This window comes from Corylus avellana, chromosome 2 (genome assembly GCF_965113065.1).
Source record: "Corylus avellana chromosome 2, dhCorAvel1.hap1.2, whole genome shotgun sequence".
Classification (NCBI taxonomy): domain Eukaryota; kingdom Viridiplantae; phylum Streptophyta; class Magnoliopsida; order Fagales; family Betulaceae; genus Corylus; species Corylus avellana.
This window is the reverse complement of record NC_142491.1, coordinates 20,172,135-20,199,821: the sequence shown is the minus strand read 5'-3', so window position 1 is coordinate 20,199,821 and position 27,687 is coordinate 20,172,135. Positions and strand designations below refer to the sequence as shown.

Here is a 27,687-nt window from a genome sequence, read left to right as displayed (position 1 = left end):
TGAGATGATTATCTAGAAAGAAGAATAAGAAAAAGCATGAGGTTAACAGACTTCACCCTGCTGAGTTCTCACAGAAATCCTACCTACAATTACTGAAGCACACACAATTAATAAATCTCATCTTGATCATCTTGGTGTCCAGCTTTCTAACAAAACATGCTTTGTATTGTATCACTTTCAAAAATTCTAAACCAAACATTTTGATGTATACATATCCTAGAAGATAAGGCAAAACAATATTCAAAAAGAAAGAAATGAAAGGGAAAACCTAAAGTCTAAAGTTCTAAATCAATGTCAACCCCCCGCCCGTCCCTATTTTTTCTTTTTTTCTTTTTTCATGTTCCTCAGGTCATATTACTGTCCTGGACTTACGGCGAGAATCCTCAAAGAGAGCAAAAGATTCTGTCCTTAGCCACATATCCTAGGGTTTTTATGTACAAGAAGCTTCTAAATCTGAATGGAGGATTGCTTATCCCCATGGGGGTTGTACTGTGCGACCATATACAGAAACTGGAGACTCAATCAGATCGAATGCCCGATGCCTTTATGTACATAGTCCTTTGTTGTCACTGCCACTTCTGTTCAAGAAAGTTCTGTCCATTGAAGCACAATAACAGAATAAAAGACCCAAAGAATTGGTTGAAAATTTCGGTCAAGTAAAGCTCATACTTCTTCTCAATGGGAAATGGGAGCAGCCTCCTTGATTTTAGTCCGAAAATAACTCTTCCTCAAGTTCAGGTTGGTCGGGTTTAAGCAAAACACTGGGACCTAACTCTGTTCCATTAGGAAGCCCTCTCTCTTGAATCCTAAATGTGTTCTCCCCATAATCCATATCAGACCAGTCTCGCTCATCCTCCGTTAACTGCTCGTCTGTCACATCACCTGTATCATTATTTGTGCTATCCTCCTTGCCATTTTTATTTTGACTGTGAGGATTGAAACCCTCCCTAGCCTTTGCCTTGGCCTTCTCACATATGCAGGATGTTGGGTTCTCATGAAACTCACCCCTGCCTGGCTTCACCTCATTTGGCTCTCCCATGAAGCCAATCTGATCAGTTCGAACTCTGGAGGCAAATTCTTCCCATGTCATGTTATTTCGGTTCAGGAACAATCTGTATAGTTTTTTAGCATTTGGACGGATTGTTGGTTTGTGACCAAAGTATCTTCTGCATATACAAGCATGTTTATGTTATAATGTATAACCAGTGAACAGCTTGAGTTATCTAGCTCACTAAAACAACAAGGAAGCAACGATAATGACCTCAAATGGCCACTAGAATGACCCTAGTTAGAACATTTTGAATGTTCTGAAAGTTAAAAAGGTGATGGCAATATTACAGAAACAAACTATATATCTTCTCTCAACCTACAAAACTTCCTTCTCCCAGCAAACTGGTGGGGTACTTTAATTGTTGTCAAAAACCACCTCAATTCTGAAGATAATTTCACATTTTAAAACCAAAAAACATAAAATGAAGATTGTCCAAAAAAAAAAAAATTCCAGAGTATTGAAGTCATTCTTAAAATTTTAAATAATTAGCATACCTTCGTCCAGCTAACATTCGAGCCATGTTGCCATTGTTGTTGGTGACAAAAACATCGCTGTCATCACAAACAATGAAGTCTAGCGCAGCCATGCGAGAAGCAAATGATGAAAATGGTGCTAATTCCTCCGTGCTGGCTATAGTCTCTTTTGAATGAAAATTTGGGAAGAGTGCTTTGAGTGGTGCCAATGTCTCTTCACCTCCATATACTTCACCTGATGCCACATATAAGTGAGCATCACTTCTGAAACCCAATGCTCTTAGCATAAGACCAACTTCCTCTGGAGTGAGTGGGCATCTTCCATGCCTTCGTCCTTTATCAGGGTTGCTTGCCTGCATCTCATGCCAAAATAAAAATATTAATATTCAGACAGGGCTAATCTGCTGTTGAGGTTGAATAAATCAGTTCTAAGAACTAGTGGAATCTCACATGTAAAGTTTTCCATCTCTTCCGAATTGCACCAAGTTCTGCTCTTTCTTTTTCTCCTCCACCATAATAGCATCCAGAAAATGCAAGCATATCAGGTTCAAACCTAGACATGAAAAATGAATTTGCATAAACAACTTTTCCCACTGTACCCTTAAAATTTTTTTAAAACAAAAACTTTGTAGGAAATATATTTCAACCTATTGAAACATTTAACTCCAAGTTATTCTACCATAAATTCTGTACACTCCTACATTATATACTCATCAAAAAGCCTCTACAGACGCAATATTCCTTTCTACAAATAATGAGAAATGCACTCTTATTCCTTGGGTATCATGTTGATATAAACTCAAACATTACAAGTTTTACCTGTTACAAGATAGTCTGACAAGAGGCAACTAGCATCATGGTAGAAGTATAACAGAATATAGCATGTAAAAGAGTAAAGGAAGAATTTTTTTTTAAAAAAAAAAAGCATATGGTTGGAAACTAACTGTGCTTTACCTCAAATGCAGGGCAATGAAATGTTCACTTTTCGTCCGCATCCTCTGAACCAACTTTTCACCCATTTCAAGAATAGAATCAGTAAATTTCAAAGCATGGTAGTTAACTCTACATCTCAGCTTCTGCAAACCAGTATTCAACCTATTTGAAAGCCTGTAATCAAACTTGGTGAGCTGAACGACCTGCACCATCAAAAGGGTAACCAGAAAGTGTAAATTATGGAATCAAATAACTCATTCAAGAATAGCAATTGCTTATTATTTTATTCCATAAACATTCTACAAGAATCTGGCAAATAATTATGCAATGTCTTTCCTTTTTACTTTTAAGGTATAAATTGCAGAGCAAGAAATTAAAATTATTATAAAACCTAAGAATGAAGGAAAGGAACATCCAGAACAATCAGTCAGGCCCTTAACATTGGCATCCATGGCAGACACAATAATACAACAATCATTCCCTCAGCTTGGCCTATTATCTTCCTTTTAAGGATATGAAGGTCATAACAACAATGTCTTTTGTTTATACTTATCTTTCTTTCTCTTTTCTTTCTTGAAAAGTAGTATTATTGTTCATGTTAATGGAATCATACCATCAATTGCAAAAATAAATAAATAGAACGTAAAATGTAGTCAATGACATTCAACAAATTGATTAAAAGATCCACAACTTTAGGCAAGGAACTGAACACTTACATGCTTTTTGTTAAGAACAGGTACAACGCGGCTCTCATAGCATTTTTTATTACACTTCCTTGGAACACGCATGGTATATGGATTTAGAGCTTTTCCTCCGTTTGAGGGAAGCTCTTTAATGATTTTAACATCTTTTGAAAGAAATGAGATGAATTGGTCCACGTCAAAGATCTCAGAAAAGTTGCTGCAGCAAACACCAGATTACAAAAGATTTAGGATTATATATTATCCCCAAACCCAAGCAATCAGACAAAAAAAACAGACCTGGCATCCTTCCAATAAGATTTCACATCCAGCTTGGGAACAACAAGAGTAGCATTCAAAATGTAAGCTGCAACAACAGCATCTGTTATCTGCAGCAAGGTAAGAATCAGAGCTAATTCAGTAAGACAACGATTATAATTACATACAGTGTCAGATAATGGAACAATATATTTCTGGAATCATTTGCAAAAAAACAAAACAATACTGTAACCTATCAAGTAGTTTCTATCAGTAAAAATTCAAAAGCCACTTTTTTTGGGAAAAATCATGAGTGATTGCATAGACCAACGAACTCCACCCATCACATTAAACAATCAACTGCAACTTCAAACTGTGCACTTTGAGCTATTCATTGGGAAATCTAAGAACAGCTGCATATTCATATTTAAGTTAACCTCATTTCTAAGCCTTGATGATTAGAAAGACTATCGTCACCCTCAATTTCTAGCTGTTGTACATCACGTGTACATGGGGTTTCCATCATTTCACCTATACACGCAGACAAATTCTTCTATCTCTTGTCAAAAAGAGCCCAAATTTCTAATTCTTGCACCAGTAATCATAAACAAATCTACGCGCATTAACCAGCTGGAACACGAAAAATGGATTACTACAACATTTAAAAAAACTAAAATTTAACGAGAGAACTTATAACAAACTAATAGAAGACTCTTTTAAGAACTTCCATTTTTTCCTAATTAGGCATTAACATCTAATTGCACTCAGCTGCCCAAGTACAGTAATAATCCACATTTTGAGACAAGAAAACTGCAATTATTTTTTAGAATTAATGATTTCTTCAAAAACGAACTCGTCTCAGCCTAATAACATGAATTAAGGAAATTAAGGAAAAATCAAGGATCCTGTAAAAGCTCAGGTGGCAAATAATGGTTAGGATTAATCACATAGTTATTGTTGACGTGATAATTGATTCAAATTCAATCGATTAATCCAATATTAAGCCTTTTGAGACAAACAATGAAAACCTAATCCAAAAAAAAATATTAAAAAAAAAAGGGAGGGGAGGCGGGGGTGGTGGGAGCGCATGGCTCAAGAAGCTTACCCCTGTTCTTTGTTGATTCAAGCCTCCACTAGTAGCAATCAACAAGTATCGATTCGGATGCGTTTTCACATCAGCACCTGCAAGCAAACAGCTCAACGATAATTAACAATTAACTACACGTAATTAAGTACAAAATTAGACTCCAAAAAATCCAATCAACTTTTGAAAATTGGAAACAAAATTTAACGTCAAATCCGGAAACGAAAGACTCTGAATTCAGATACCGTACTTGCAAACTTATCGCTGGCATTGCTGCAACCGCGGTACAGCTTTGACAGCTTGGAGGCCCACAAATCACGGACTAAGCTGCCTCGACTTGCCTGAACAACAACCAATCCAACAAACGACAACCAATCAAACCAAAGAACCAGAACCAAAAACGGAACGGAAAACCACGAAGCTCCCCGTACCGGCACCGTGGACGGCGTATCCGGCTCCGTAGCCAAATCCGATCCGACATCGACCGCATTGCCAGCCTGAAATCCAAAAAGTAAAACGCAGTTACAGAGCCAGCGAATAACACGACGTCGTTGAGGAAGAGAAACAGAGACAGAGACAGAGACAGAGTTAGAGGATGAGTACAGAGAAGTAGAAGTGGTGGTGGTGGTGGATGATTGGGAGGGAGGAGGCGGCGAAGAGTAAGAGTACGCAGGCGGAGACGGCGGATAAGAGCGGGTGGAGGAGTCGCCTCCTCCGCAGGTGGTAGAGCAGGCTCGCGATGATTAGCCCACTCGTCACCTCCCCTCGCTTACTACCATTACTCAGCTTCTTCTTCTTCTTCTGCATAGCTCTCGCTCCCGCTCCCGTTGTTGCTGCTGTTCCAGCACCTGTATGTGAAGAAAAACGGGGAGAAGAGCATTGAAGAAGGTGGTGGTTGTGGTGGTGGTGGTGGTCTTCTCTGTGTGATGGTGACGAAGACGAAGGCGACAGCGTTTCCATATATAAGCTTTTCCCCAGAAGAAAAACTCCTACGAGTCTACGACTTCAAACAACTGACGCAAAAAAAGAGAAAAAGAATTTGTTTGTAAAACAAGCGGACCCCGCCTTGAAAACAATCGCTGGGAAGATTTCTTGGCGTCCGGCGCTGCTTGGGTGTAATTACTCACACCTGGTGTGGAGTAGACGTGTCTCTTGTAGTTGTAGGATGCCTTTGACCGTTGCAGCGATTTCTTTGACACTCTAAAACGGGACTATCTGTACTGTAGAGTACTCTATCCGTTTATGAATTTTGAAGGATATTTATGAATTATCATTTATCGCTATGAATTGGGGGATTTGTCTTATCCTCATTTGCTTTTGTAATTTCAAAATTACTTATCACTTATTTCAACTTGATAATTATAAGCAGTTAGTTTATTTTTTCAAAAAAAAAATTACGATAAGTAAAGAATTTGAAATACTATAATTTTCATACAAAAAAATAAAGTTATATATATATATATAATGCATATTTAGGGGTGGTCGGGCTACCTCACTCCTTCTGGCCAAATGGTCAGTGGTCAAACCACCTCCAACATGAGCAAGATTTGGCCACTTTTTCTGAATATATCTATGGGTCGGTTATCTCTTTTTTCTTTTTTTGGTTTTTTCCTTTTTGTTTATTATCCTAATTAATATATTTTTATTTTTATTTTTATTATAAGTGACACATGTCACATTATGATTGAAACTGATGTGGTACGTTAATAGATTTTATCAACTTTTTTAAACCCTAAAGACTTTTTTTTTTTTTTTTTAACTTACCATATGGAGTGATTAATCAATTTTTAATACCTAGTGAGCTATTTTTCAAATCTTCAAACCGGTCAAAAATGGATTTCATGCTTATCAACCATTTGAATTAGCAAAAGGACAGGCTTGGGAAATTTGTAATTTGCAATATGAACAGAAAAGATGCGTACGAGTGCATATACACGAACTCTTCCCAATCTTTTATTCCTCCCCGGCAAGATCTTTGTTGTTGTTTCCCTCTTCACGTGTGTCTCACGTGTTAGGGCGACCTCCCATTTCTTTACTCCGACGCTTCCTTCTCTCACAAAAAGCGCGTGCGAAAACTGACCCATCGTAGCAAGGCCAAATCGCCGTCAAATGATAGCGGCCCAATTTCACGTGCGCTTAAAGCGCGTGGAATACGAATCGTCATTACACTGAGTTAGTTGTCTCTTAGGCTTCGTTAATAACGCTTTACGATGTGATTTAGGTGCCTCTGCCCCTTTGTCTCATAGCGCCCTCCTTTTCAAAGTCCGCTGTTTTTGGCTTCAGCGACATGTAACGCATCGACGTCCTTAAACCGTAATTAAACCACTTAATTAAGGGTTTTGCCCTACTTCGTCTCGATTGGTCAGTGCCTCAGTGGTATCTTCGTCTCCACGTTATTTAATATGGAGAATAATTCAAATAAATATGAGATATCACATGGTGTTTTGATTTGCGGTTTAAAACCCTGCGATTTAAAAAGGATTAGGCTCATGCGTAGTAAAAAAAACACCCGATTTAATTTTTTAATTGTAATTTTTTAAAAAATAATTTTAGAATGCGTTTGGGATTGTGATTTCGCAAGAATAATTTGCGTTTTTAAAAGATATCGCAAAACATATGGTGTTTAGCATTGCGATTTAAAAAGTACTTAATTTAAAATAGAAAAAAAAAAATATGCAATTTCTATAAGCAGACTAGGGGTGCTTATTTGAAAATACACGAATTTAAACCAAAATCACAATTTTTCATAACAAATATTTGATAAAAATGTACTTTTTAACATGTTTTATTAAATGCCTTTAGAATTATAAAAAGTTGCAATTTCAAAATAGCAATTTTTAAAATCACATTTATTGGAATCACAATTCCAAACAAACCCTTAAATAATATATTTTTTTTGCGATTTTATTGAAAATTATAACACCAAACAGACTCTTAATTAGTAGATTGATGGAAACGAAATGAAATGAAATGAAGAAGATCATTCTCCCTCATAGACTAGTATAGTCTTTATTATAAGTCATTTAATTAACATGATAGTTTATACTTTATATAATATTTACCACATCAGTCACTAAAGCAAATTTTGTTGCTTTATTTTTTTGCTTAGATTCATGTTTGCTACCTGAGTTTGTAAAAATATTGTAATAAAAACTATAGTATCTGAAGAATTTTTTTTGTTTTTTTTAGGGAAAAAATTAAGTCATTAAATCAAGAAAAGAGAAAATAAAATAAAAAGGTGGACCCACGTCACATGTGCCAACCCAATGAAGGGTGTAAGTGTGTTAAATACCTAATTTTGGTCATCAATAATAATAATAATAATGAGGTTAGCTGAAAGGACTTGCAAGTGTGGTTAAATACCTAACGCTGAGGCTAAAGAACGTGGGTTGGTTGAACAAAGAAGAAAACGGTGGTATTTTCAAAGAGAGACAGATAGAGATTAGTCATTGAAAATGAAACCACACACCTGATTATGCATGGATATCCTAAGCAAATATGATATTTATCGTTTAATAAGAGAGAGTTGGCCATGGATTTTCCTTTAACATTAAGGCCTAATTGGGTGTTTACCAGAAGAGAGAACAATAATAAGCATTATCTGGGTGAGCAAGGAACCAGGCAGGGTAAGCCTGGGGAAATCAGATTTAGAACTTTGGTTTATTGTTTTGTACGTTCCGACAGAAATTTTCAAACAAATTATAATTTTAGTATTTTAATGTGTTATGTCTCTTAGCAGTGTATCTTATCAAGTTTTCTCTTTTTTCGCTATATCGCCCAGCATATCTGTCATAATTCTCACGTCCTCATAAAACATATAACACTTTTAAAGACGGAATTTGAGACTTATTAAGTGCAAATTCTCTCTTGGGACTAGTTATTGGCGACTCAACTGTTCAGTGTTGAGACTGGCGCGAGGCATTGGACTGGGAAGTACTCATCGGGCCGCCAAGGTTGAAGCCGAATATCTCGTTAAAAAAAAGACGGGATTGAAGAAATTCTTAGAAGATAATTTGTAAGAAATTTATATCGGACATGATCAATCTGATTGGTTAGAGGAGGTGGCTCCACCTTCTTTCGTAAAGGGTTTAGTTTACTGTTTGAGATGTTGCAGTCAATCAGACTTTAAGCAATGCTTTTTGGGACCTGGCCGGAGGAGGGTTTGAGTAGGAGTTGGGTCACTGCTAAATCATAAACACATGGAATTTTGTTCTTTTCCCCTTTTCTCTCTTTTTCGCATTAGAAGCGACTGACGTTCCCCATTTGCAGGCCAAATGAAATACACATGGTGATGTGATTTTATCGGACAATTGTGCTTCTTAAGGGATGTGATTATAATCACAACAATCTTTATTTGCAATAGGGTCCACTAGTTACTAGTAAGGGTGGTAATTTGTATTTGCGTGTAGGGTTCAAGTCATGTCAATGTATGAGTTTAATACTATATAGGTTAATCTTAATTCGATCTATTTAATTAAATAAATGGGTCAAATTCCTTAATCATAACTCTTTAAATATTGGGTTCATGCCATGTTCGTGTGTCAAATTACCAGTCATCATTATATTGTTTGTCGAGTTCAGGTTGTATCGAAGCATGGATATATGATTATATACGTCAACATTAACCCGACTCATTTAATTAAACAAGATAAACTCTTCAATTTTAACATTTTAATTTTGTGTTGAATTCGTCTCGAGTTCGCATATTATGTCAAAAGTTAACCCTAATTATTATGCATATTTTACCCTTTTTCTTTTCTTTTTTTTTAAAATTTTTTTTAAATTTTTTTTTTTTATTATTATTATTTTTTAATAAGAGTTGATGCCGCTGCTCAACTACTGCACTCTAACACATTAGCATGAATAAGGTGTAAAAATTTCTTTGAACAAAACAATTGAAATGTCATGCTTGAGACATTTCAAAACTTAAAAAAAAAATTTAAAAAAAAAATCACATTTTCACTCTACAAGATAGATAGTCGGTTTGAAAATTAAAAAAAAAAAATATATATATATATATATGAAAAAATTATATTTTACTCTCCTGAACTATTCACCTATTTGCACTTTGACCTCCAATGTTTAATAAGTAACACTTGACCCTTCAAACTTTCAAATTGTTGCAATTCGATCATTTTGACCCTTTTTTTTTTTTTTCAAAATGTCCATATCCCAAGTTAAAAAAATTAAAAAAAAAAAAATTAAAATTCAGGGGTGTCCAGTCTGGGGTGACTGGCCACTCCTTAATTTTTAATTTTTTTTTAAAAAAAAAAACTTGGGATGGAGGCATTTTGGAAGAAAAAAAAATGTCAGAATGGTTGAATTGCAACAATTTAAAAGTTTGGAGGAGCAAGTGTTATTTTTGAAACATTATAGGTTAAAGTTTAAATGGATGAATAGTCCATAAGGAAAATGTATTTTTTTCCATATATATATATATATAAAAAGAACCGTTAAACTAAACAGATAGTATGTATAATATTTATCTTATGCGGCAAGCTTTGAAAAAAAAAATCAAACAAACAAACAAATCCATTAACTTTTCAAAAAGATCACTTGGTCAAAATCGTTGACTCTGATTCATGCTTCCCTCATGTACAGCGAATTGTTATTTGTTAACAACCAAACACCAAAACTTTTTTTTTTTTTTATTCCATCCGGTTCATGCGCTTTGTATGCCAAATGGCGCATAGCATATTATTCTTGATCTACAGGTACAACTGTACAACTATCATTTTTTACCAAAAACAATTATAATTATAATTCGTATTTTAATAAGTTATCAGTTCAACTTATAATAAATTACTGTTGTATTTTCACCGACTATTAGAATTAGTTGTTTATATTCTCTCGGGCATAAAGAGTAATTTTTTTTTTTTAGAGAATAATATTAAAATATTAATGGTTGACCGAGTAGTCCAAGCAGAGTTAATAAAGCTCCTTCCACGGTACGGAGTATTTTGGAGTTTTTCAAAATATAGATGCACTTTTTGTGGATGTAAATACTTTATCGAACCATGTAAATTTATGTCTTGACTCTCTATTGACTTCTCTTTTTAATTTTATATTATTTATTATTGTTTTGCATGGTAAATTAGTAGCTGCCGGTGTATTTTCACCAATTATGAAGCACCATAACCAAACAGATGGATCGATAGTTTGATAATTGGATGATTAGATTCAATGATTCATGAACAAACAGTCGAACTCCTATGGTGGTCACCTATAGATTTGTCGGAGTACGTACATTTTGTTAGTTCAAATGGCTAACATAAATACTTATTTATATCCCACTTGACTGTTTTTTTTTTTTTTTTTTTCCCTCGGAGAATATATTCGAGTTCTTTAATCTAATCAATAATATATATATATATATATATATATATATATATATATAATAACTATTTAAAAATCATTTATCATTATTATATTGCGGCACTCGTGGCTGAAGAATCATTTGTCCCCCCCAATCAAATAACCCTCAAATTTCTTTCTTTTGTGAAATCTCACCACTTATTATAATATATAATAGTTTAAACTGATAAAAAAAAATTATAAATTTAATTATTAGGAAAAAATATTAAAAACTCCTCAAACTACTAGCTGTTTGTAATATAACTCTCCAATGTTTAAAATGTACTAAAAGCATCTTAAACTACTGAAATGTATAAAAAATGCCACTTATTTTTTATATTCTTATAATATCCCTATTCTTTTAACAAATAAAATAATAAAATAATTGTAAAAAAAAAACAAACAATTTTTTTTTTTAAAAAAAAAAAAAAACAATGGGTGAACACATACAATTTTTTTTTGAATAAATAAATAATTAGTCACTACAGTTGGCATAAATTATAAATTGATTCATGTCATACTAAAGTAAAATCAATTTGGTAGTTTGATGGGCTACTTTAGTACCTTTTTTTTTTTTTTGAAATATCTCAAGAATACCTTTGATTTTACTTTAATACGACATGAAACAATTAGTAATTTAGGCCAACTACATTGACTAATTATTTATTATTTATTCCAAAAACTTCTTCTTCTTTTTTATTCGCCCATTGGTTTTTTTTAAAAAAAAAAAAAAAAAAAATTGTTTGGTTTTTTTTTTTTTTTTAAAAAAAATGTTTAGTTTTTTTACAATTATTTTATTATTTTATTTGTTAAAAGAATATGAGTATTATAAAAATATAAAAAAAATAATTGGCATTTTTGATACATTTTGGTAATTTGATGGCTATTTTAGTACCTTTTAAATATTAAAAACCTATATTACATACCACTGATAGTTGGAGGAGCATTTTTATATTTTTTTTCTAATTATTATTTTTTTCCTCACATTTTAAACACACAGACCGGTCGAATTATATTTGCTGGAATACTGTTTAGTCGGACGAATTCAGACTCAGAAGGTCATGTCTATAATAATAATATTCCCGCTAGGCCATTAAATTTATTTATTATTATTATTATTTTTTTGGTGGAGAGAAATAAAATAAGCATGAGTTTATTAAAAAGGATTTGGAGACCTGTTCAACAAAAATTTGATAATGGGTTATTGTGTAAACGAGGGCTTAAAAATGGTTGATAATGGATAAGTTTGCAAATAATAATAATAATAAATAAATAAAAAGGCCAGCTCCATGTCATATAGAGGGAGGATGAAAAAAAAAAGAAAAAAAATATATATTTATAGGGTTATTGTAATATTCCGGTCTCAAATTGGAAAAATGAGTAATATATATAGAGTGGGCAATTTATACAAATATTCATGAGTATTAAGTTCTACATTGCTTACTTATTGAGTAAAATTGAGCTTTGTAAATGATTATAAAAAAACTTCAAATTAACTAATTATTTTAAGATGAAAGTACATATATAACTAAATCTGTTTTGAATCGTTATAATTATATTTACGAAGAAAGTATTTTTTATGATTATGATAACACTTCGGTCAGCTTTGGTTCGTGATGAGCATTATCTCTTTATAATTTCATGTTATTAACTGATATTTGTTCTTAGAATATGTTATTTTCACTTGCATTTTTAATCGGATCATAAATATATATAAGAATCAAATACTTTAAAATTAGATGTCAATTTAATAAACTATATATATTTTTTTTAAAAAAAAAAAATAATCCAACTCAATTTAATTGAAAATTTTATACGTATATAACCAATATATAAGCAGTTTTGTGTTGATATCATAACTTCAACTACAACATTCTAGAATAAATAAAATAAATAAATAAATAAATAAATAATAAAATTAAAATTAAAATAAAAAAATAATAAAAAAAACTCCAACATCCTATATCGGACAAAATTTGGGTCCAGGCCCTCCACAAGATTGAGGTGGGCCTGCGTACAAGTTGGGCTTTGTCATCTTTGCATTTGAAATGTTAACAAATAGTACATAGTAATGCTATATATAGGGTCCTTTTGGTAAAGGATTTTGGGGTTTTAATAGTTTGATACTATACCAAAAATTAATTGATGTAAAAAAAAAAATAATTTTTAAAAAAAAGTAAGAATGTTTTTTTTTTTTTTAAGTGAAAAAGTAAACATATTTGATATGGAAAAATGAAAAAATTTTGTTTTGTAGTGGTTTTTTTTATTTGAATAGTAATAAAAAGTGATTGATGTGTTGTAAAAAGTAAGAGAATATTAAAAAAATGAAAAAGTGAGATAAATAGTATTGAAACGAAATCGTTTACCAAACACAGCCATATTTTACTATATTGATGTGATATTTTTAAACCACCTTTAAATCAATCATTGTTAAAAGAAGAAAAAATGTAGATTGGCAATGCTACGTCAACACATTGTGATAGTGATAGAATATATAACATTACTCATAATACCATGACAAATAGTGCTAGAAACTACATTTTTATTCCACAAATATCTTTACTTTGTTGACATAATAAGGGTTGACTATCATTGTCATGTCAACAAAGTTTGATACTTACGACTTACTGGATAAAAATATGATTTCTAATATTTCTACACCGTGAAATGTCTTCTTATTGACAACTTTATTATAAGAGTAAGAGTAATGTTATGGATATTACACCTCATCTAACCCATATTTTAAGTAAAATAATATAAAGAGAAGAGATTTTGGCCAAGATACATTCTGCAGCTTTATCATTGAACTTAAATAGAAAAGAGTTACATTTGTATTTGATCACATCAAGCTAACAAGATAAGCTTTGATGTGATAAGAAGATTTAAGCAAAGAATAAAAGATAAAGAGATAATACAAAAAATTACAATCAATCAAAAGAGAAATGATACAAACAAATCACTCTTACAAGAGATAAGTAAGAGTCCTAATAGAAAGATGGAAGAAATAAGAGTTCCATGGCAGCAGGTCTCTGGTACTGCGATCGAGCGCCCTAGTGAGTGCACTCGATCGCACTTGGGATGGTTTTGAACTGGAACTTTCTGGTACTGCGATCGATCGCTCTGAAGTATGCGATCGAGCGCACTTGAGATGATTTACTTCGAGACTTTCTGGTACTACGCTCGATCGCTCTGAAGTATGTGATCGAGCGCTCTTCTCTTGAATAGTAGACTCCTTAAGAGGCCCCCTCAAACTCATGGGAGGAGGAAGAATCATGAGTTTGTCACGCAATTCCAGAAACCGAAAAGAAGTTAATCCCTTAGTAAAGATGTCAGCACATTGATCAATGGTGGAAATAAACTAAATCACAATATCCTTGTGCATAACCTTTTCTCCAATGAAGTGATAGTCTATAGCTATATGATTTGTCCGAGCATGATAGATAGGATTAGATGCCAATGCAATGGCTCCAAGATTGTCACACCAGAGCTTTGGTGGAGGGAAAAAGGAGATCCTCAACTCCTTTAAAAGCATGCGTAACCAATATAACTCAGTAGTGGCAATGGCCATAGATCTATACTCCGCCTCTGTGCTTGAACGAGATACAGTTGGTTGCTTTTCGGATTGCCAAGAGATTAAGCAATTGCCAAGAAAGACGCCATAACCACTTGTGGATCTTCGGTCAATTGGATCACCAGCCCAATCAGAGTCACAAAATGCTTCTAGATGAAGATGTCCCTTAGTGAAAGACAAGCCATATTCTGGAGTTCCCTTGAGATACCTTAATACTCTCTTAGCTGCAGTAAAATGAGCTGTAGTAGGACAGTGTAAAAACTGACAAAGATGATTCACTGAGAAGGATATATCTGGTCTTGTGAGAGTGCAATATTGAAATGCACCAACAATATGCCTATACAGAGACTGATCTTCCAATGGTTTTCTATCAAATTTAGTCAATCTTTTGCCCCAAGTGCATGGAGCAGAGTAAGGTTTAGCTCCTATCATGTGAACTCGATGTAGAAGATCAATAATATATTTGGATTGATTAAGATACAAACCTGCAGAAGTATGATGTACATGTATGTCCAAGAAATATGTCAAATTACCCAAATCCTTCAATTTGAATTCAATTTGCAGTTTTGAGATGAGATCATTAATGCTGGATAGAATATTTTCAGTTATGATGATATCATCTATATATATAAGCACAAAGATGGTAAGAGAATCTCTATGCAGCAAAAATAACGAAGTATCCATCAATGATCCTGTGAAACCAAGTTCAAGTAGAGCTTGAGTAAGTCTATGGAACAAGGCTCTTGGTGCCTGTTTTAAACCATACAAGGCTTTGTGATATATAAGCACAAAGATGGTAAGAAAATCTCTATGAAGCAAAAATAAGGAAGTATCCATCAAGGATCCTGTGAAACCAAGTTCAAGTAGAGCTTAAGTCTATGGAACCAGGCTCTTGGTGCCTGCTTTAAACCATACAAGGCTTTGTGAAGCTTGCAAACTGAATCAGGATATTGAGGATCAACAAATCCTCTTGGTTGTTCCATAAAAACTTCTTCATCAAGTTGTCCATGGAGAAAAGCATTTGATATATCAATTTGTTTCAAAAACCAATTATAATGAACAACCAATGCTGGAATCAATCTCACAATTGCAGGTTTTATCATAGGACTAAACGTTTCTGTGTAATCTATACCATCTCTTTGTTCAAACCCTTTTGCCACTAGCCGTGCTTTATACCTTTCAATGGTTCCATCTGGTTTTTGTTTGAGTTTATACACCCATTTGTTTCTAATGACATTTCTATTGTGTGGTCTTGGACAAAGAGACCAAGTGTGATTTTCTTGCAAAGCTTGGAATCACTTTCCATGGCAGCCAGCCAATGAAGATTTGAGGCTGCTTGAGTAAAGGTGCTCATCTCACTGAAGGTAGAGATAGATGTATGCATGGCTTTTAGGGGATGTTTGGTAGAATAGTATAGCTTGAAACGAGTAAATGTTTTAGGTTTTTAGGCTGCCTGATTGGGATCTAGTAACAATATGAGGTGAGCTTGGTGGATCAATCAAGGTAGGTAGTGAAGAGATGGGAGGTATATGATCTTCTAAGATTGGAAGAGATATGTCACAGGTAAGTGTTGATTCTGCAGCAGAATCAATGGTTGTAGGTGAAGTTGGTGTGGTTGTAGGTGAAGTAGGTGGAGAAGTGTAACAGAATTTGTTATTACAATTGGATTGAATTCTGCAGGTAAAAAGCTTGAAGTTGGTATTATTGCAATGGGAACAATTGGAGGAGATAATGGTTCAACAGAAATTGGTTCATTTATGATTAAATCAGGTGAAATATTGTTAACTTCAATGAACTGAGAGAGTAAGGGAACAATACCTTGATTCAAAGAAGAATCATTTGTTGAAGCCATGTGGGAGGCGGTACCTTGTGCAAGAAACAACTTCTCATAAAAAATCACATGCCTTGAGATAAAGACTCGTTTGGAAGAGGTATCTAGGCACCTATATCCCTTTTGATTTAAACAATATCCTATAAAGATACATTGTCTACTTCTAAATTCAAGTTTGTGTCTATTATAAGGATGAAGAAGGTATAGCATTGTTATTTGACAAGAGAGAAGGTAGTGATGAAGGCATTAAACTGAGGATTCTGGCCTCCAACAACGTAAGAGATAAGGTCTTCCTCGTCAACTTTCTTTCCAACAAGAGCTAGTTCATCAACAAGGGACTTGGCTTCTTGTAGATACTCAGAGCAAGTCTTAGTTCCTTGATGAAGAGTTTGTAATTAGTGCCGTAATTGACTGATGTGTGTCCTAGAAGGGCATGCAAAATGGGTAGCCAATGCAGTCCACACCTCATGGGAAGTATTCAAGCCGTAGACTGTTAGAACCACTTTCTCAGAGAGACAAGTGATAAGCCAGCTAAGAACATACTGGTCTTTTCTTTCCCATATAACAGCTTTAGGGTTGATAATATCATCATCCTCTCCAGCAGTTTTGGGAAGGAATTTAGGTGGGCATGGTTTTGAGCCATCAACGATGTTTATATGACCACGAGTACGAAGGATGGGACGAATCTGAAGGCTCTAGGCTAGGTAATTACATTCACCCAATTTGTTAGGTGTAAAGCTAGTAAGATTGGGTATGGAGATAGTGCTTGGTATTAGAGCCATTTGTAGGTTAACGGTCTTGGGCCTAACTCAACCCAAAAGCTAGCTCAGGAGTTGAAGTTTTCTCTCACCCTTATAAATGGCCCATCTCCTTAATACTCAGGCAATATGAGACTTCCAACACGCCCCCTCACGTGTGGAGGGAGGACATTCAAGGCAACACGTGTGACAATGGGTGACGGTGGGCCACAACCAATTGGGCTAGGCTTTGATACCATATTAGAAATGAGTCTTAGGTCTAACTCAACCTAAATGCTAGGTCAAAAAAAGCTAGCTCAAGAGTTGAGGTTTTCCTTCACCTTTATAAATGGCTCATCTCCTTAATACCCAGGCAATGTGGGACTTCCAACACGCCCCCTCACGTGTGGCGGGAAGACATTCAAGCCAACACGTGCGACAATGTGTGACGGTGGGCCACAGCCAATTGGGCTAAGCTCTGATACCATGACAAACATGCAATCAACAAGATGTATGTTAGAAATGGGTCTTGGGCCTAACTCAACCCAAAAGCTAGTTCAGGAGTTGGCGTTTTTTCTCACCTTGTAGATGGCCCATCTCCTTAATACCCTAGCACTGTGGGACTTCTAACACGCTTCCTCACGTGTAGAGGGATGACATCCAAGCCAACACGTGCGACAATGGGTGACGGTGGGCCACAACCAATTGGACTAGGCTCTGATATCATATTAGAAATGGGTCTTGGGCCTAACTCAACCCAAAAGCTAGCTCAGGAGTTGAGATTTGCCTTCACCCTTATAAATGGCCAATCTCCTTAATACTCAGGCAATATGAGACTTCCAACATTTTATTGGACTAATGTGGCAGTTTTCATGGGCTCTTGATATTTTATTATTATTATTATTTTTAACGAGGGCTGATTCAAAGATAAAATTATAATATTTAGCATTATAGGTTGATTCTCACTGCTTTAAAGTGTTGATTGAAGTTACTATTGGGGGTGTTTGTTAAACAACACCCCCGCCACGACATTGTTCATTTGTAAAAAAAAAAAGGAGAAAGAAAAAAGAAAATAATGATTGATATGAGAAAATAAAAAAGTGGTATTGAAAAGTGAAAAATTTCGTTTTGTAGTTTTTTTTTTTTATTTAAATAGTAATAAAAAGTCAATTATGTGATATAAAAAGTGAATGATTTGATATAAAAGTAAGAATGCTTTTTTTTTTTTTTTTTTTTTTTTTAAATATAGTGAATAGTGTGGTGGAATGTGGAGAAATGGGATGGAGTTTAACAAACAAGGCATATAATTTCCTCATGTTGGTAGTTGAGTTTTGATATGATATGGATATGGTTGTTTCTCACAATTAAGTTTATTTCACACTTGGAGGCTGATGTGGATGATTAGTCTCTTATGTTCCTACCCCTATGATCCTACCCTATGACCCTCTTTATACAATTTGTGAGATATAAGTTGATGATATTCAAGGAGCTAGTTTGCTACCCACTATCAAAACAATCAAGGGACTTTGTCTCATATAGTTGAGCTGTATAAATGGTGTCAGTCACAAATTTATGGAGAAATTTGACTTACCCCTCAAACTACCTCTACTTCTAATGACTCTCATAAATTTTTTTAAAAAGTTGCAATGGCTAATGTTTCATTCTAAAGGTATGTTTGAATGTGAGTTTTGGAGGTCTAAAAGTATGTTTAACATTCAAAAAGTTCGTTTTAAAAAAACATACCCGTTTGCTAAAAAAAAATTAAAAGCATTTTTAAGAGCTTTTAGCTTAAATTTTTTGACTTAAAAACTCTATTCTCAAACATAATCTCAAACAGGCTTTAAAACTACTTAAGACTTTCATTTAGCCCCTTTTGTTAGATTTATTTATTGTTATTTTTTTAACTTTGAATGGCGAATGCATCACGTGATGTAAAATGTCCATTATGTCGCTTCTGAGATATGTGAAAATACAATTACATTATTAGATTTAAAAAAGAAACTTCCCTTGAGGTGACCTAGAGTTTGGCCGTGGTTATGGAGGTTACTGTTGGCCGCCCAACAATGAGTCTCCATTTTTTATTTTATTTTAAAAGTCATATTATTTTTAGAGGGAGAGAATAGATGAAATATTCTTATTTTGTTTTTTTTTTTTTTTTTTCCCTTGTAATTGTTGTTTCTACTAGTTATATGTTACAATTCTAAGTATTCCATATGGGGCAAGTGTAATCTTAATCATGTGCATATAAAATTTTGATCACTCTCTCCTTATAAGTCGATTTTTATTAGTGAATTATACTCAAAATTTATATCATTTGGTATCTAAGTCAAAACTACATCTCAAGTTCAAGTCACCCAAAAAGGTCAAGCAATGAGATAAAGTAGACGGCTATAGATGTCGGCTGTCAAGGACATTATTTAAGTACAATTTTAACCTTGAGTGCGCTTATATAATTTTTATGATTTTTAAAATTAATGTCTGTAATATAATTATGTAGAGGATCTGATTCAGCCCAAGCTGCGTAAGAATTGCGTGGAAGGAAACTCTTCATCCATACAATTGCGCAAAGAGCCACGACTACGACAGAGGAAAAGGACCAAATAGCCGAACCAGCGAACGAGAGAGAGAGAGAGAGAGAGAGAGAGAGGGAGCGCGATGAGTAGTAGTAGCACTGAGAAGCTAAAGTCGTCAAGCTCCGAATTGGACTTGGATCAACCCAACATCGAGGACTATCTCCCTTCCGGATCCTCCATCCAAGAGCCCCTGGGCAAGCTCCGCCTGTAAACTCTCTCTCGCTCTCTCTCTCTCCCTCTCTCTCTATTGGGGTTCTGTTTGATTGCTGGGAAATAGGGGAAAAGAAAAATAATGTGACTGTTGTGAGATTCCAAACAGTCATTTTCTGGGCAACCAAATTGGGGTTTGATGAATTAATACGTTAATTGAGAATGAAAATGATTTTGCAGGCGTGATTTGCTCGACATTTCTCCTGCGCTAACCGAGGCTGCTGGTGCCATTGTCGATGTAAAGCTTTTGTTTTTGTGTTTCTTTTTGTTGACAAAGATTTGTGTCATATGTTTCATGAAGATCTTTGGCAGAAATAACAGTTTGGATTTATTTATTTATTTTTTGAATCATTGGTTTGTATATGTTTATTGAAGATTTAAGAAATTTGGATTTTCTAGTTTTGTTTTTGGGTTTTTTATTTCAATAATGACTGAGCAGGACTCGTTCACACGATGTTTCAAGTCAAATCCTCCGGAACCATGGAACTGGAATGTGTATTTATTTCCGCTATGGTGTTTTGGGGTCGTAGTTCGATATTTCATTCTATTCCCCGTCAGGTTAGCCTTACTACTACTACTACTACTGCCACCACTCAAAGATGGAGCTGGTTAATTGATGTTATGCATGATGCATTAAGCTTTAATGAGATTTTGAAAATCTTTATTTTGAAATTGAATTGAATTTGTGCTCCGGAATGTATTTTACTACTACTACTACAACTACCACTCAAAGATCCAGCTGGTTAATTGATGTTATGCATGATGCTTTAGGCTTTAATGAGATTTTGAAAATCTTTATTTTGAATTGAATTGCAGTTGTGATGCGGAATGTATTTTAAAGCAATTGGGATTTTGTGAAATGGAGGGTCTTATGTTCTTAATGTTTGCCTTGTTTATGAGTTCGTGTGAATTTGCTTGTCTTGGTTGAATCTGCAGGGTTATAGTATTGACAGTGGGATGGATAATATTCCTTTCGGCTTTTATTCCGGTGCATTCTCTTTTGAAAGGGCATGACAAGTTGAGGAAAAAGATTGAGGTGTGAAATGTGACATGTTTTTAGATTTTCATATAATTATTGCTCAGCTTCTTTGTGAATAATGCCATACTCTTTGGATTTGTCTTTTTTGATAAATTGCTCTTTTGTTTGCTTCTATTTGTCTCTCTGTATGTATGTATTGGAAATGGAAACTTTGAACTGTCTGGTATTGGATAATTTTTGAATGCTTTTAAGTGAGCTTGTCAGAGTGATTTACATAATTTAAGTATTAGGTTAATATAATGTTCTCTTTTGCATGTTCATCAATGGTTTTCTTCTAAGAATTAATATACCAATTCAATGTTTTAGTTTTCTTAAACACACTCTTATTGTCGTGCCGTAGAACCCTTTTTGTATAAGAAAATATACTTGTATCTAAAGATTGTTTAGGACTAGATAAAACACCTGCAGCAGCCTTCTAACAGCACACAAATGATATTAAGTTGTAGGAGACTCTGACAGAATCCATGGACATGTGAAATCTTTGGAAGGGACCCATGATGCTCTATATTGTCATAGGACAGAATCCATTTGTCATACATGATTGAATCCATGTTCCCGTGGAGACCATGGAAGAGTCCCAACCATGCTCTATATCATCAGGTGAAAGAAACCATTCATCCTACAAGCTAGGTTTCATGGTCATGTGGAAATCTGAGGAAGGATCTTTGATCTTCTCTATTGTCATAGGAAAGAAAACTTTTGTCACACATTTACTTCATTATCAAAAGGAAAGAAAATAAATCTTTTGTTGTACATTTATCAATAACCTGCCCGATGGACTTAATCTTATGATTGCCTCCTACAAAGAAGACTCTTGGCAAGCACATTTATGATATGCTTAATGTAACACCCCGGTCCCATATTGGGAAGACGAGTAGTAGCCCACATAGACTAGGTGGTTTATAAAGATAATTATGATTGTTAAATCTCACATTGTTTAGTTAATAGATGAAAGTAAGCTTTGTAAGGAATTCAATGGAAGTTTCAACCCAGCAAAAAGCGCTAGCCACATTTGCGTTATGACTCCAAAAGTACTAGTTAATTTTGGATCTTTTCTAGAATTCCTTATAAAGAACAATTTACCTAGTAATTAGGCAATGTGAAACTTAGCACTCATAACTATCTTTATAAACTACCAACTCTATGTGGGTTACTCCTCATCTTCCTAATATGGAATCGGGGTGTTATAAATTCCCCTCTTAAATTCTTGACGTCCTCATTAGGGCCACGTTATGCAGTGCTCTAGTACCACATGGTTTGACGTTACAACCTGGCTTTGATACCATTTCTAATGACCTAGGGAAAAGCGTAGCCACATTTTCACTACAACCCCAAAAGAACTAATCAATTTTGGAGCTTTACTAGAATTCCTTATAAAGCCTAGTTTCACCTAGTAACTAGACAATGTAGGACTTAGTACTCATGACTATCTTTATAAACTACCTACTCTATGTGAACTACTCCTCATATTTCCAATATGGGACTAGGGTGTTACACTTAATTTATCAAAGGCAGCTAAACGTGATGATTCCCACTCTTGCATGGCCCCACCCCTTCTTTTGATAGGGTTGGTTTTCTTTTCTCTTATTTTAATTTTCTTCTTTGATTTTGATTTTTATAGCATATTTGATGAAAAATCATTATCTTTTGTGAATTAAATGGCGCAGGTGCTGCAACATATATTCGCTTTTTTATTATGAGATAGATTGAATAAAAGGCCCTAATGTTTCAATGCCCCCTCTCTTTGTCTATTTCTTTCTCTACTAATATCTTCTTAAAATTCTGGTTATGCATTGGATTTAGCATATTCCATTTTGTTTATTTTATTTACAGAGGTCGTTGGTGGAGTTAATTTGCAGCTTCTTTGTTGCGTCATGGACTGGGGTGGTAAAATACCATGGGCCACGGCCTAGCATGCGACCTAAGCAGGTATTTTTGACTAAATATTTTTTTTGGATATCATCCAATGTTTCTTTAGCAGCATATTTTAAGCATTTTCATGCTACTAAGTGGCTTTTTGCTTCTGTTCATGGTTTGAACAGGTTTTTGTGGCCAATCATACTTCCATGATTGATTTCATCATCTTAGAACAGATGACTGCATTTGCTGTTATTATGCAGAAGCATCCTGGATGGGTTGGTAAGTGTTTAAATGCCAATATTCACACTTGATATATATTCGTACAGTTAATATGGTATAACATACTCATTAATGATTTCTGGTTACTGTGTGTGTTTCTCTCAAAGTATTACCAAATATCCTTGTATGATATTTATCCATAAATTCCAATCAGGACTTTGTGCATGTCTTTAGCAGACCTGGTGGTAATACAAAGATATATATCATGTGGAAGAAGTACCCATATATTGTGACAGTGCCTAAAATGCTCCAAATGGTTGGAACTTGGAATTTGATGGTGGTCAATATTTTGGGCCTTGATTGAGATTTTATTCTCTTTTTTTTGTTTGGTTTGCAAATATGTAGTTATTCTGCCATTAGGGTAATCTTTTTGATAAAATGTTTTGCGTTTCCAACTTGCCCTGTGTTATTGAGTTTCATGATCTGATTGCAATATGTAGATAGACAAGGAAAACTATTGTACTTAGTGTTTTAAATATCTTCTGACACATGAATAACACTTTTTCACTGCATAAATGACAGAAATATCCAATTTTTTTGGATAAATATTTGTGTTCTCCATTAAAAAAGATATGTATCTAGAATAACTTGGTATGGATTAAGTGGTGTACTGGTCTGAGTAGGAAAGGTGCACATGGTCCAAACTCTTTTGAGTTGCAGTCCATCCAGTTTTGAAAGTGGAAATAGTTCACTGAGTTTGTATAAGTTAAAATGAGTAAATTTCAGGTTTTATGATATTTAGTATATTTAATATATTATATATATTTTTTCTTATATTTAGAGAACAATTTACACTACGACTTAGCCTATAATATTAAATAGAACCTATAATTTATTCTTCAAAATATTGAAAGTAAGGATTTTGCTTTCTCTGTAGGACTTTTGCAGAGCACCATATTAGAGAGTGTAGGATGTATCTGGTTCAACCGTTCAGAGGCAAAGGATCGTGAAATTGTAGCAAGGAAGTAAGTGTAGATGAAAATATAGAAAATCATCATATCAGAACATCTACTAGGTCATGATTATATGAACTTGTGTACTTCAGGTTGAGGGACCACATTCAGGCGGCTGACAATAATCCTCTTCTCATATTCCCGGAGGGAACTTGTGTAAATAATCACTATACGGTTATGTTCAAGAAGGTACAAGTATATGATTTTGTATCGTAGAAATGTAAGAGAAGTTTTGCATCTCTTGTTGATAAAGTAGGAAACTTCTGTTTCTATCCTGTGATCTTCCTGTATGTAACTCTCTCTCTCTCTCTCTCTCTCTCTCTCTCTCTCTCACACATGGGAAAACAATTTTCTTCTTTTTCTTTGAGTTCTCGATACTTGTAATTTCTCCAACTCATATATTCAATTTTTGTAATGATGTGTAGGGTGCGTTTGAGCTCGGCTGCACTGTTTGCCCAGTTGCAATTAAGTATAACAAAATATTCGTTGATGCTTTTTGGAACAGCCGGAAGTAAGGAGCTGCTTAGAGCCCGTTTAAACTTGTGTGTGTATATCATGTTTATCAATGCGCTGAAAGCATACCCTCCATTTTAGACAGGGTGGCAAAAAACATAGATTCATTTATCTGGGGGCAAGGTTTTGCCGAAGATCAAACTATTCAATAGTCATGTTTTTGTTTTATGTTAGAACGACCATATGGGAGATAAATTCCTTGTTTGAGCTCGGATCTAGGTGGATAGCATTTGGGTTCACCTTTTGTCTCCTGTCTTAGATATTGACATCTGTTACTATGCTGCTAATGAAACGGAAGGGTAATTCTTAGATTATGTGCTTTCTTTGCAGGCAATCCTTCACAACGCATCTGCTGCAGCTCATGACATCCTGGGCTGTTGTTTGTGATGTTTGGTACTTGGAGCCTCAAATTCTAAAACCTGGAGAGACACCCATCGAGTTTGCAGAGAGGTAAATAAACTTCTCCTCAGCTGCAATGAGTTATGCTGACACACTTTTTTGGAAAGTCATAAATGTGTGCTTCTCCGGGATTCCAAGAACCATATCTTATTTATGGATAGCTTCAATTGCATGTAAACGCTCTTGTGCAGGGTTAGGGACATAATATCTGTTAGAGCAGGTCTCCGAAAGGTACCTTGGGATGGATATCTAAAGTACTCTCGTCCTAGCCCAAAACACAGAGAACAGAAGTAAGTCAAATATCTTTCTCTTGCATAAGTAAGTAGAAATGGAAAGATATCAATTTTGTTTGCATAATATTAGTTCATCAACATATTAGTTTATTTATTGCATTGCTGAACCATTCTGATGCTAAGAAAATCAGAGATAATTACATTTTCAAGCTTATTTTTGTAACATTTGCAGGCAACAAAGCTTTGCTGAGTCAATGCTGCGGCGTTTGGAAGAGAAGTGATATGTATATATTTTTGTTTAATTCTTTACTTGTACCTCTTTTGAGATCCTCTACAGTCGATTTCCTATAAGCTAGTTGACCCCCACATGTGAGGGCATTTGGGGTTTAGACTGTGATTAAGCAAAATAATATATAGTTTCTCAACTTTTGCTTATGATGTCGTAATTGAGATCTGGTAACAAGCTTTCACCATCGATTCTAACTGGCATGGAGAAAGAGAAATAGGGTGGGATGATTTTTGGTGTTCCAACTGACGACCCGCCACTAATGCGGTTTTGACCTGCGCGGGTTGGGTGTAGACGGACCTGGAGTCCCATTTTAGTTTTTGACGAAATTCCGATTTGCCCGACTATTTGTAAAGAATATAATTCATAAAACGACATTGATCGCATGTTTACTGATTTTTTTTAGGATAAAATACGTTTTTGGTACTTTTCATTTTATATGAATAAGTAATCACTTTGCATTGAACAACTGAAACAATACAATCTAGACCACCAAAAACTCAACAAAGGAGGCTCCAAACACAACTGAAACATATCACTAACGTTGCTATCAACTTTACTTTTCAAGCTTTCTTCCATAGAAATTGTAAAAGAAAAAGAAAGTGCGTGTCCACTAGTTATGAGCAATTTGAAAAAGAAGCAGCAAAGCCATGATTGAGATCTGGACTCAAAGGAGTTAATTGCAAAACGGAGCTCAATGTCAAAGGATAACCGTCCTTTCATTTCAGCCGACCTAATATTTAATAGCAAAAAGTTGGGTGCACAGGTGGGGAGCCATCCAACCACAATTTGGATCCTCTCTAATCCGTTAGTTATAATTGAGCAGTATTTTTGTCTTTTCACTTTTTGAAAAAATAAAAGTACTAATCCATTATAACTAACTGATAGGGGTGTTAACCCGGTCTGGTTTCCCAGTTTTTGGTCAAAATCGGGGATCGGAATCCGGGAACTAGGACTCCGGTTAACTGGGTCCCCGGTTACTGGCTAGTTTGGTAACCGGTTTTTATATATATATATACCTAGTTCCGGTAACCTGGTAAAAATCGGGTCCCGAAAGCTGGGTACGGGAACTAGGGTACCTGATTTTTGATTTTTTCAAATTGGAACTGGAACCGGGTCCCCGGTAATTTTTGACATCCCTACTAACTAGATATTTTTCGATTCGAATGAACTGGAGAGGATATTGTTCCATCCAATCAAGTGTTTGGTATTAATAGGCCTCCTTTCCTCGACCCCAATCCATGTGAAGATTGGTACATCAAAAGAACCATTGATGTTCCCTGTAGCCTTTTTTTTTTTTTTTTTCTTATTCAATTAGAAAGAAAGAAAGAAAAAAAAATACCATTGATGACTTATTATAGACGTTGAAGATGACTTTCAAGAATAATCTTCCAACGACATAAGTAAATTACAGACAAAATCACAGCGAATCCACAGGAAGAATATTTTAGTGTGAGGCTTCTTCAATCGTTCACATGCTTGTTCTTGGTGGACCATTTTGGCAGCAAATGAAATGCAGTGATGTCTCTCTCAGTCGTTGTATAACATTAATTCTGGTCAAAGTCAACATTTCTTATATTTAATTTCACCCGATTAATGAGCTGTATGTATCACTCATTACCTCCTGGATTGGTCAGCCAAACATGTCCGTGCAAATTCCACCAATACTTTTCGCCAACGCCGCATACAATTCACAAATATTCTGACATCCGCCAACACGTCAATCCTCAAAATCCAGTTGGACCCTAAATCACTGTGCCAAAACCACGAGAGAAGGTGAAGATATCTAAGATAAGATTGACAATTTTTTAATACAAACTCACTATAAAATTAATAAAATATGAGTTATTAGCCTCGATGAAAAAGTAGGGCCAAGTTTATAAGCTATACATATTCAAATAAAGCCAACACTTTTCTTTGTAAACGATTAAATATTTTTAGAATTTTTTTTTTTTAATCTAAATTTGGTTGGAGAAATATGAAGAAAAAAAAAATGCAATCTTATTATTAAATTAGAGTTGTATTAACATGGTCTTTGACCGAGACCAAGCTTGGATTGAGTTGAGTCCCTGACCCGCCAACCATTTTACACGCCGAAGAAGAAGAAAAAACATAACACAAAGTGCCTTTACCCACTTGCAGTGGGGATCACATAGAGACCTACCCCACAAAGTTTTGAAAAGGCTTTCAAATTTTAGTCGGCCAAATATTTTAAATAAGAATAATTATTCTACCTGAACATAATCATAATAGCATTTATTTGCCGAACGATAAATTCTTTTTCCAAATCGATCTGAAAGAAATGGCAGTTGGAAAGTTTCACATGTTAGACGTTCAGCCAATGAAGCAGCCCACCGTGTTGCAAAAATG

The 27,687-nt window shown here is 34.7% G+C and overlaps 2 protein-coding genes across 2 annotated transcripts; one reads left to right on the top strand and one right to left on the bottom strand.

Moving 5' to 3' along the window:
• LOC132185269 (O-fucosyltransferase 16) lies at positions 1-5,497 on the bottom strand. The gene is made up of 10 exons (XM_059599067.2): positions 5,083-5,497; positions 4,911-4,976; positions 4,730-4,820; positions 4,501-4,577; positions 3,438-3,526; positions 3,174-3,357; positions 2,479-2,660; positions 1,975-2,077; positions 1,546-1,877; positions 1-1,166 (listed from the first exon to the last, which is right to left on the bottom strand). Exons 1-10 carry the CDS (start codon positions 5,437-5,439, stop codon positions 707-709), a joined length of 1,941 nt encoding a protein of 646 aa, XP_059455050.2. The 5' UTR covers positions 5,440-5,497; the 3' UTR covers positions 1-706.
• Positions 5,498-19,466: 13,969 nt separating this feature from the next.
• Positions 19,467-25,466, top strand: GPAT9 (glycerol-3-phosphate acyltransferase 9). Its single transcript, XM_059578143.2, has 12 exons — positions 19,467-19,752; positions 19,936-19,993; positions 20,195-20,313; positions 20,692-20,791; positions 22,628-22,723; positions 22,837-22,933; positions 23,811-23,898; positions 23,979-24,075; positions 24,312-24,397; positions 24,730-24,849; positions 24,990-25,088; positions 25,264-25,466. The coding sequence occupies exons 1-12, from the start codon at positions 19,628-19,630 to the stop codon at positions 25,310-25,312; spliced, it is 1,134 nt and encodes a 377-aa protein (XP_059434126.2). The 5' UTR covers positions 19,467-19,627; the 3' UTR covers positions 25,313-25,466.
• The last annotated feature ends 2,221 nt before the right edge of the window (positions 25,467-27,687 follow it).

Bases quoted from the DNA above. Each gene is read 5' to 3' on its own strand.
- LOC132185269 (XM_059599067.2), bottom strand. From the start codon at position 5,439: ATGGAAACGCTGTCGCCTTCGTCTTCGTCACCATCACACAGAGAAGAC. The intron at 3,358-3,437 runs GTCTGTTTTTTT...TGTTTGCTGCAG, and splicing joins TCTTATTGGAAGGATGCCAG to CAACTTTTCTGAGATCTTTG. The intron at 2,661-3,173 runs GTAAGTGTTCAG...TTGATGGTGCAG, and splicing joins CTGTTCTTAACAAAAAGCAT to GTCGTTCAGCTCACCAAGTT.
- GPAT9 (XM_059578143.2), top strand. From the start codon at position 19,628: ATGAGTAGTAGTAGCACTGAGAAGCTAAAGTCGTCAAGCTCCGAATTG. The intron at 19,753-19,935 runs GTAAACTCTCTC...ATGATTTTGCAG, and splicing joins CCCCTGGGCAAGCTCCGCCT to GCGTGATTTGCTCGACATTT. The intron at 25,089-25,263 runs GTAAGTCAAATA...TAACATTTGCAG, and splicing joins CCAAAACACAGAGAACAGAA to GCAACAAAGCTTTGCTGAGT.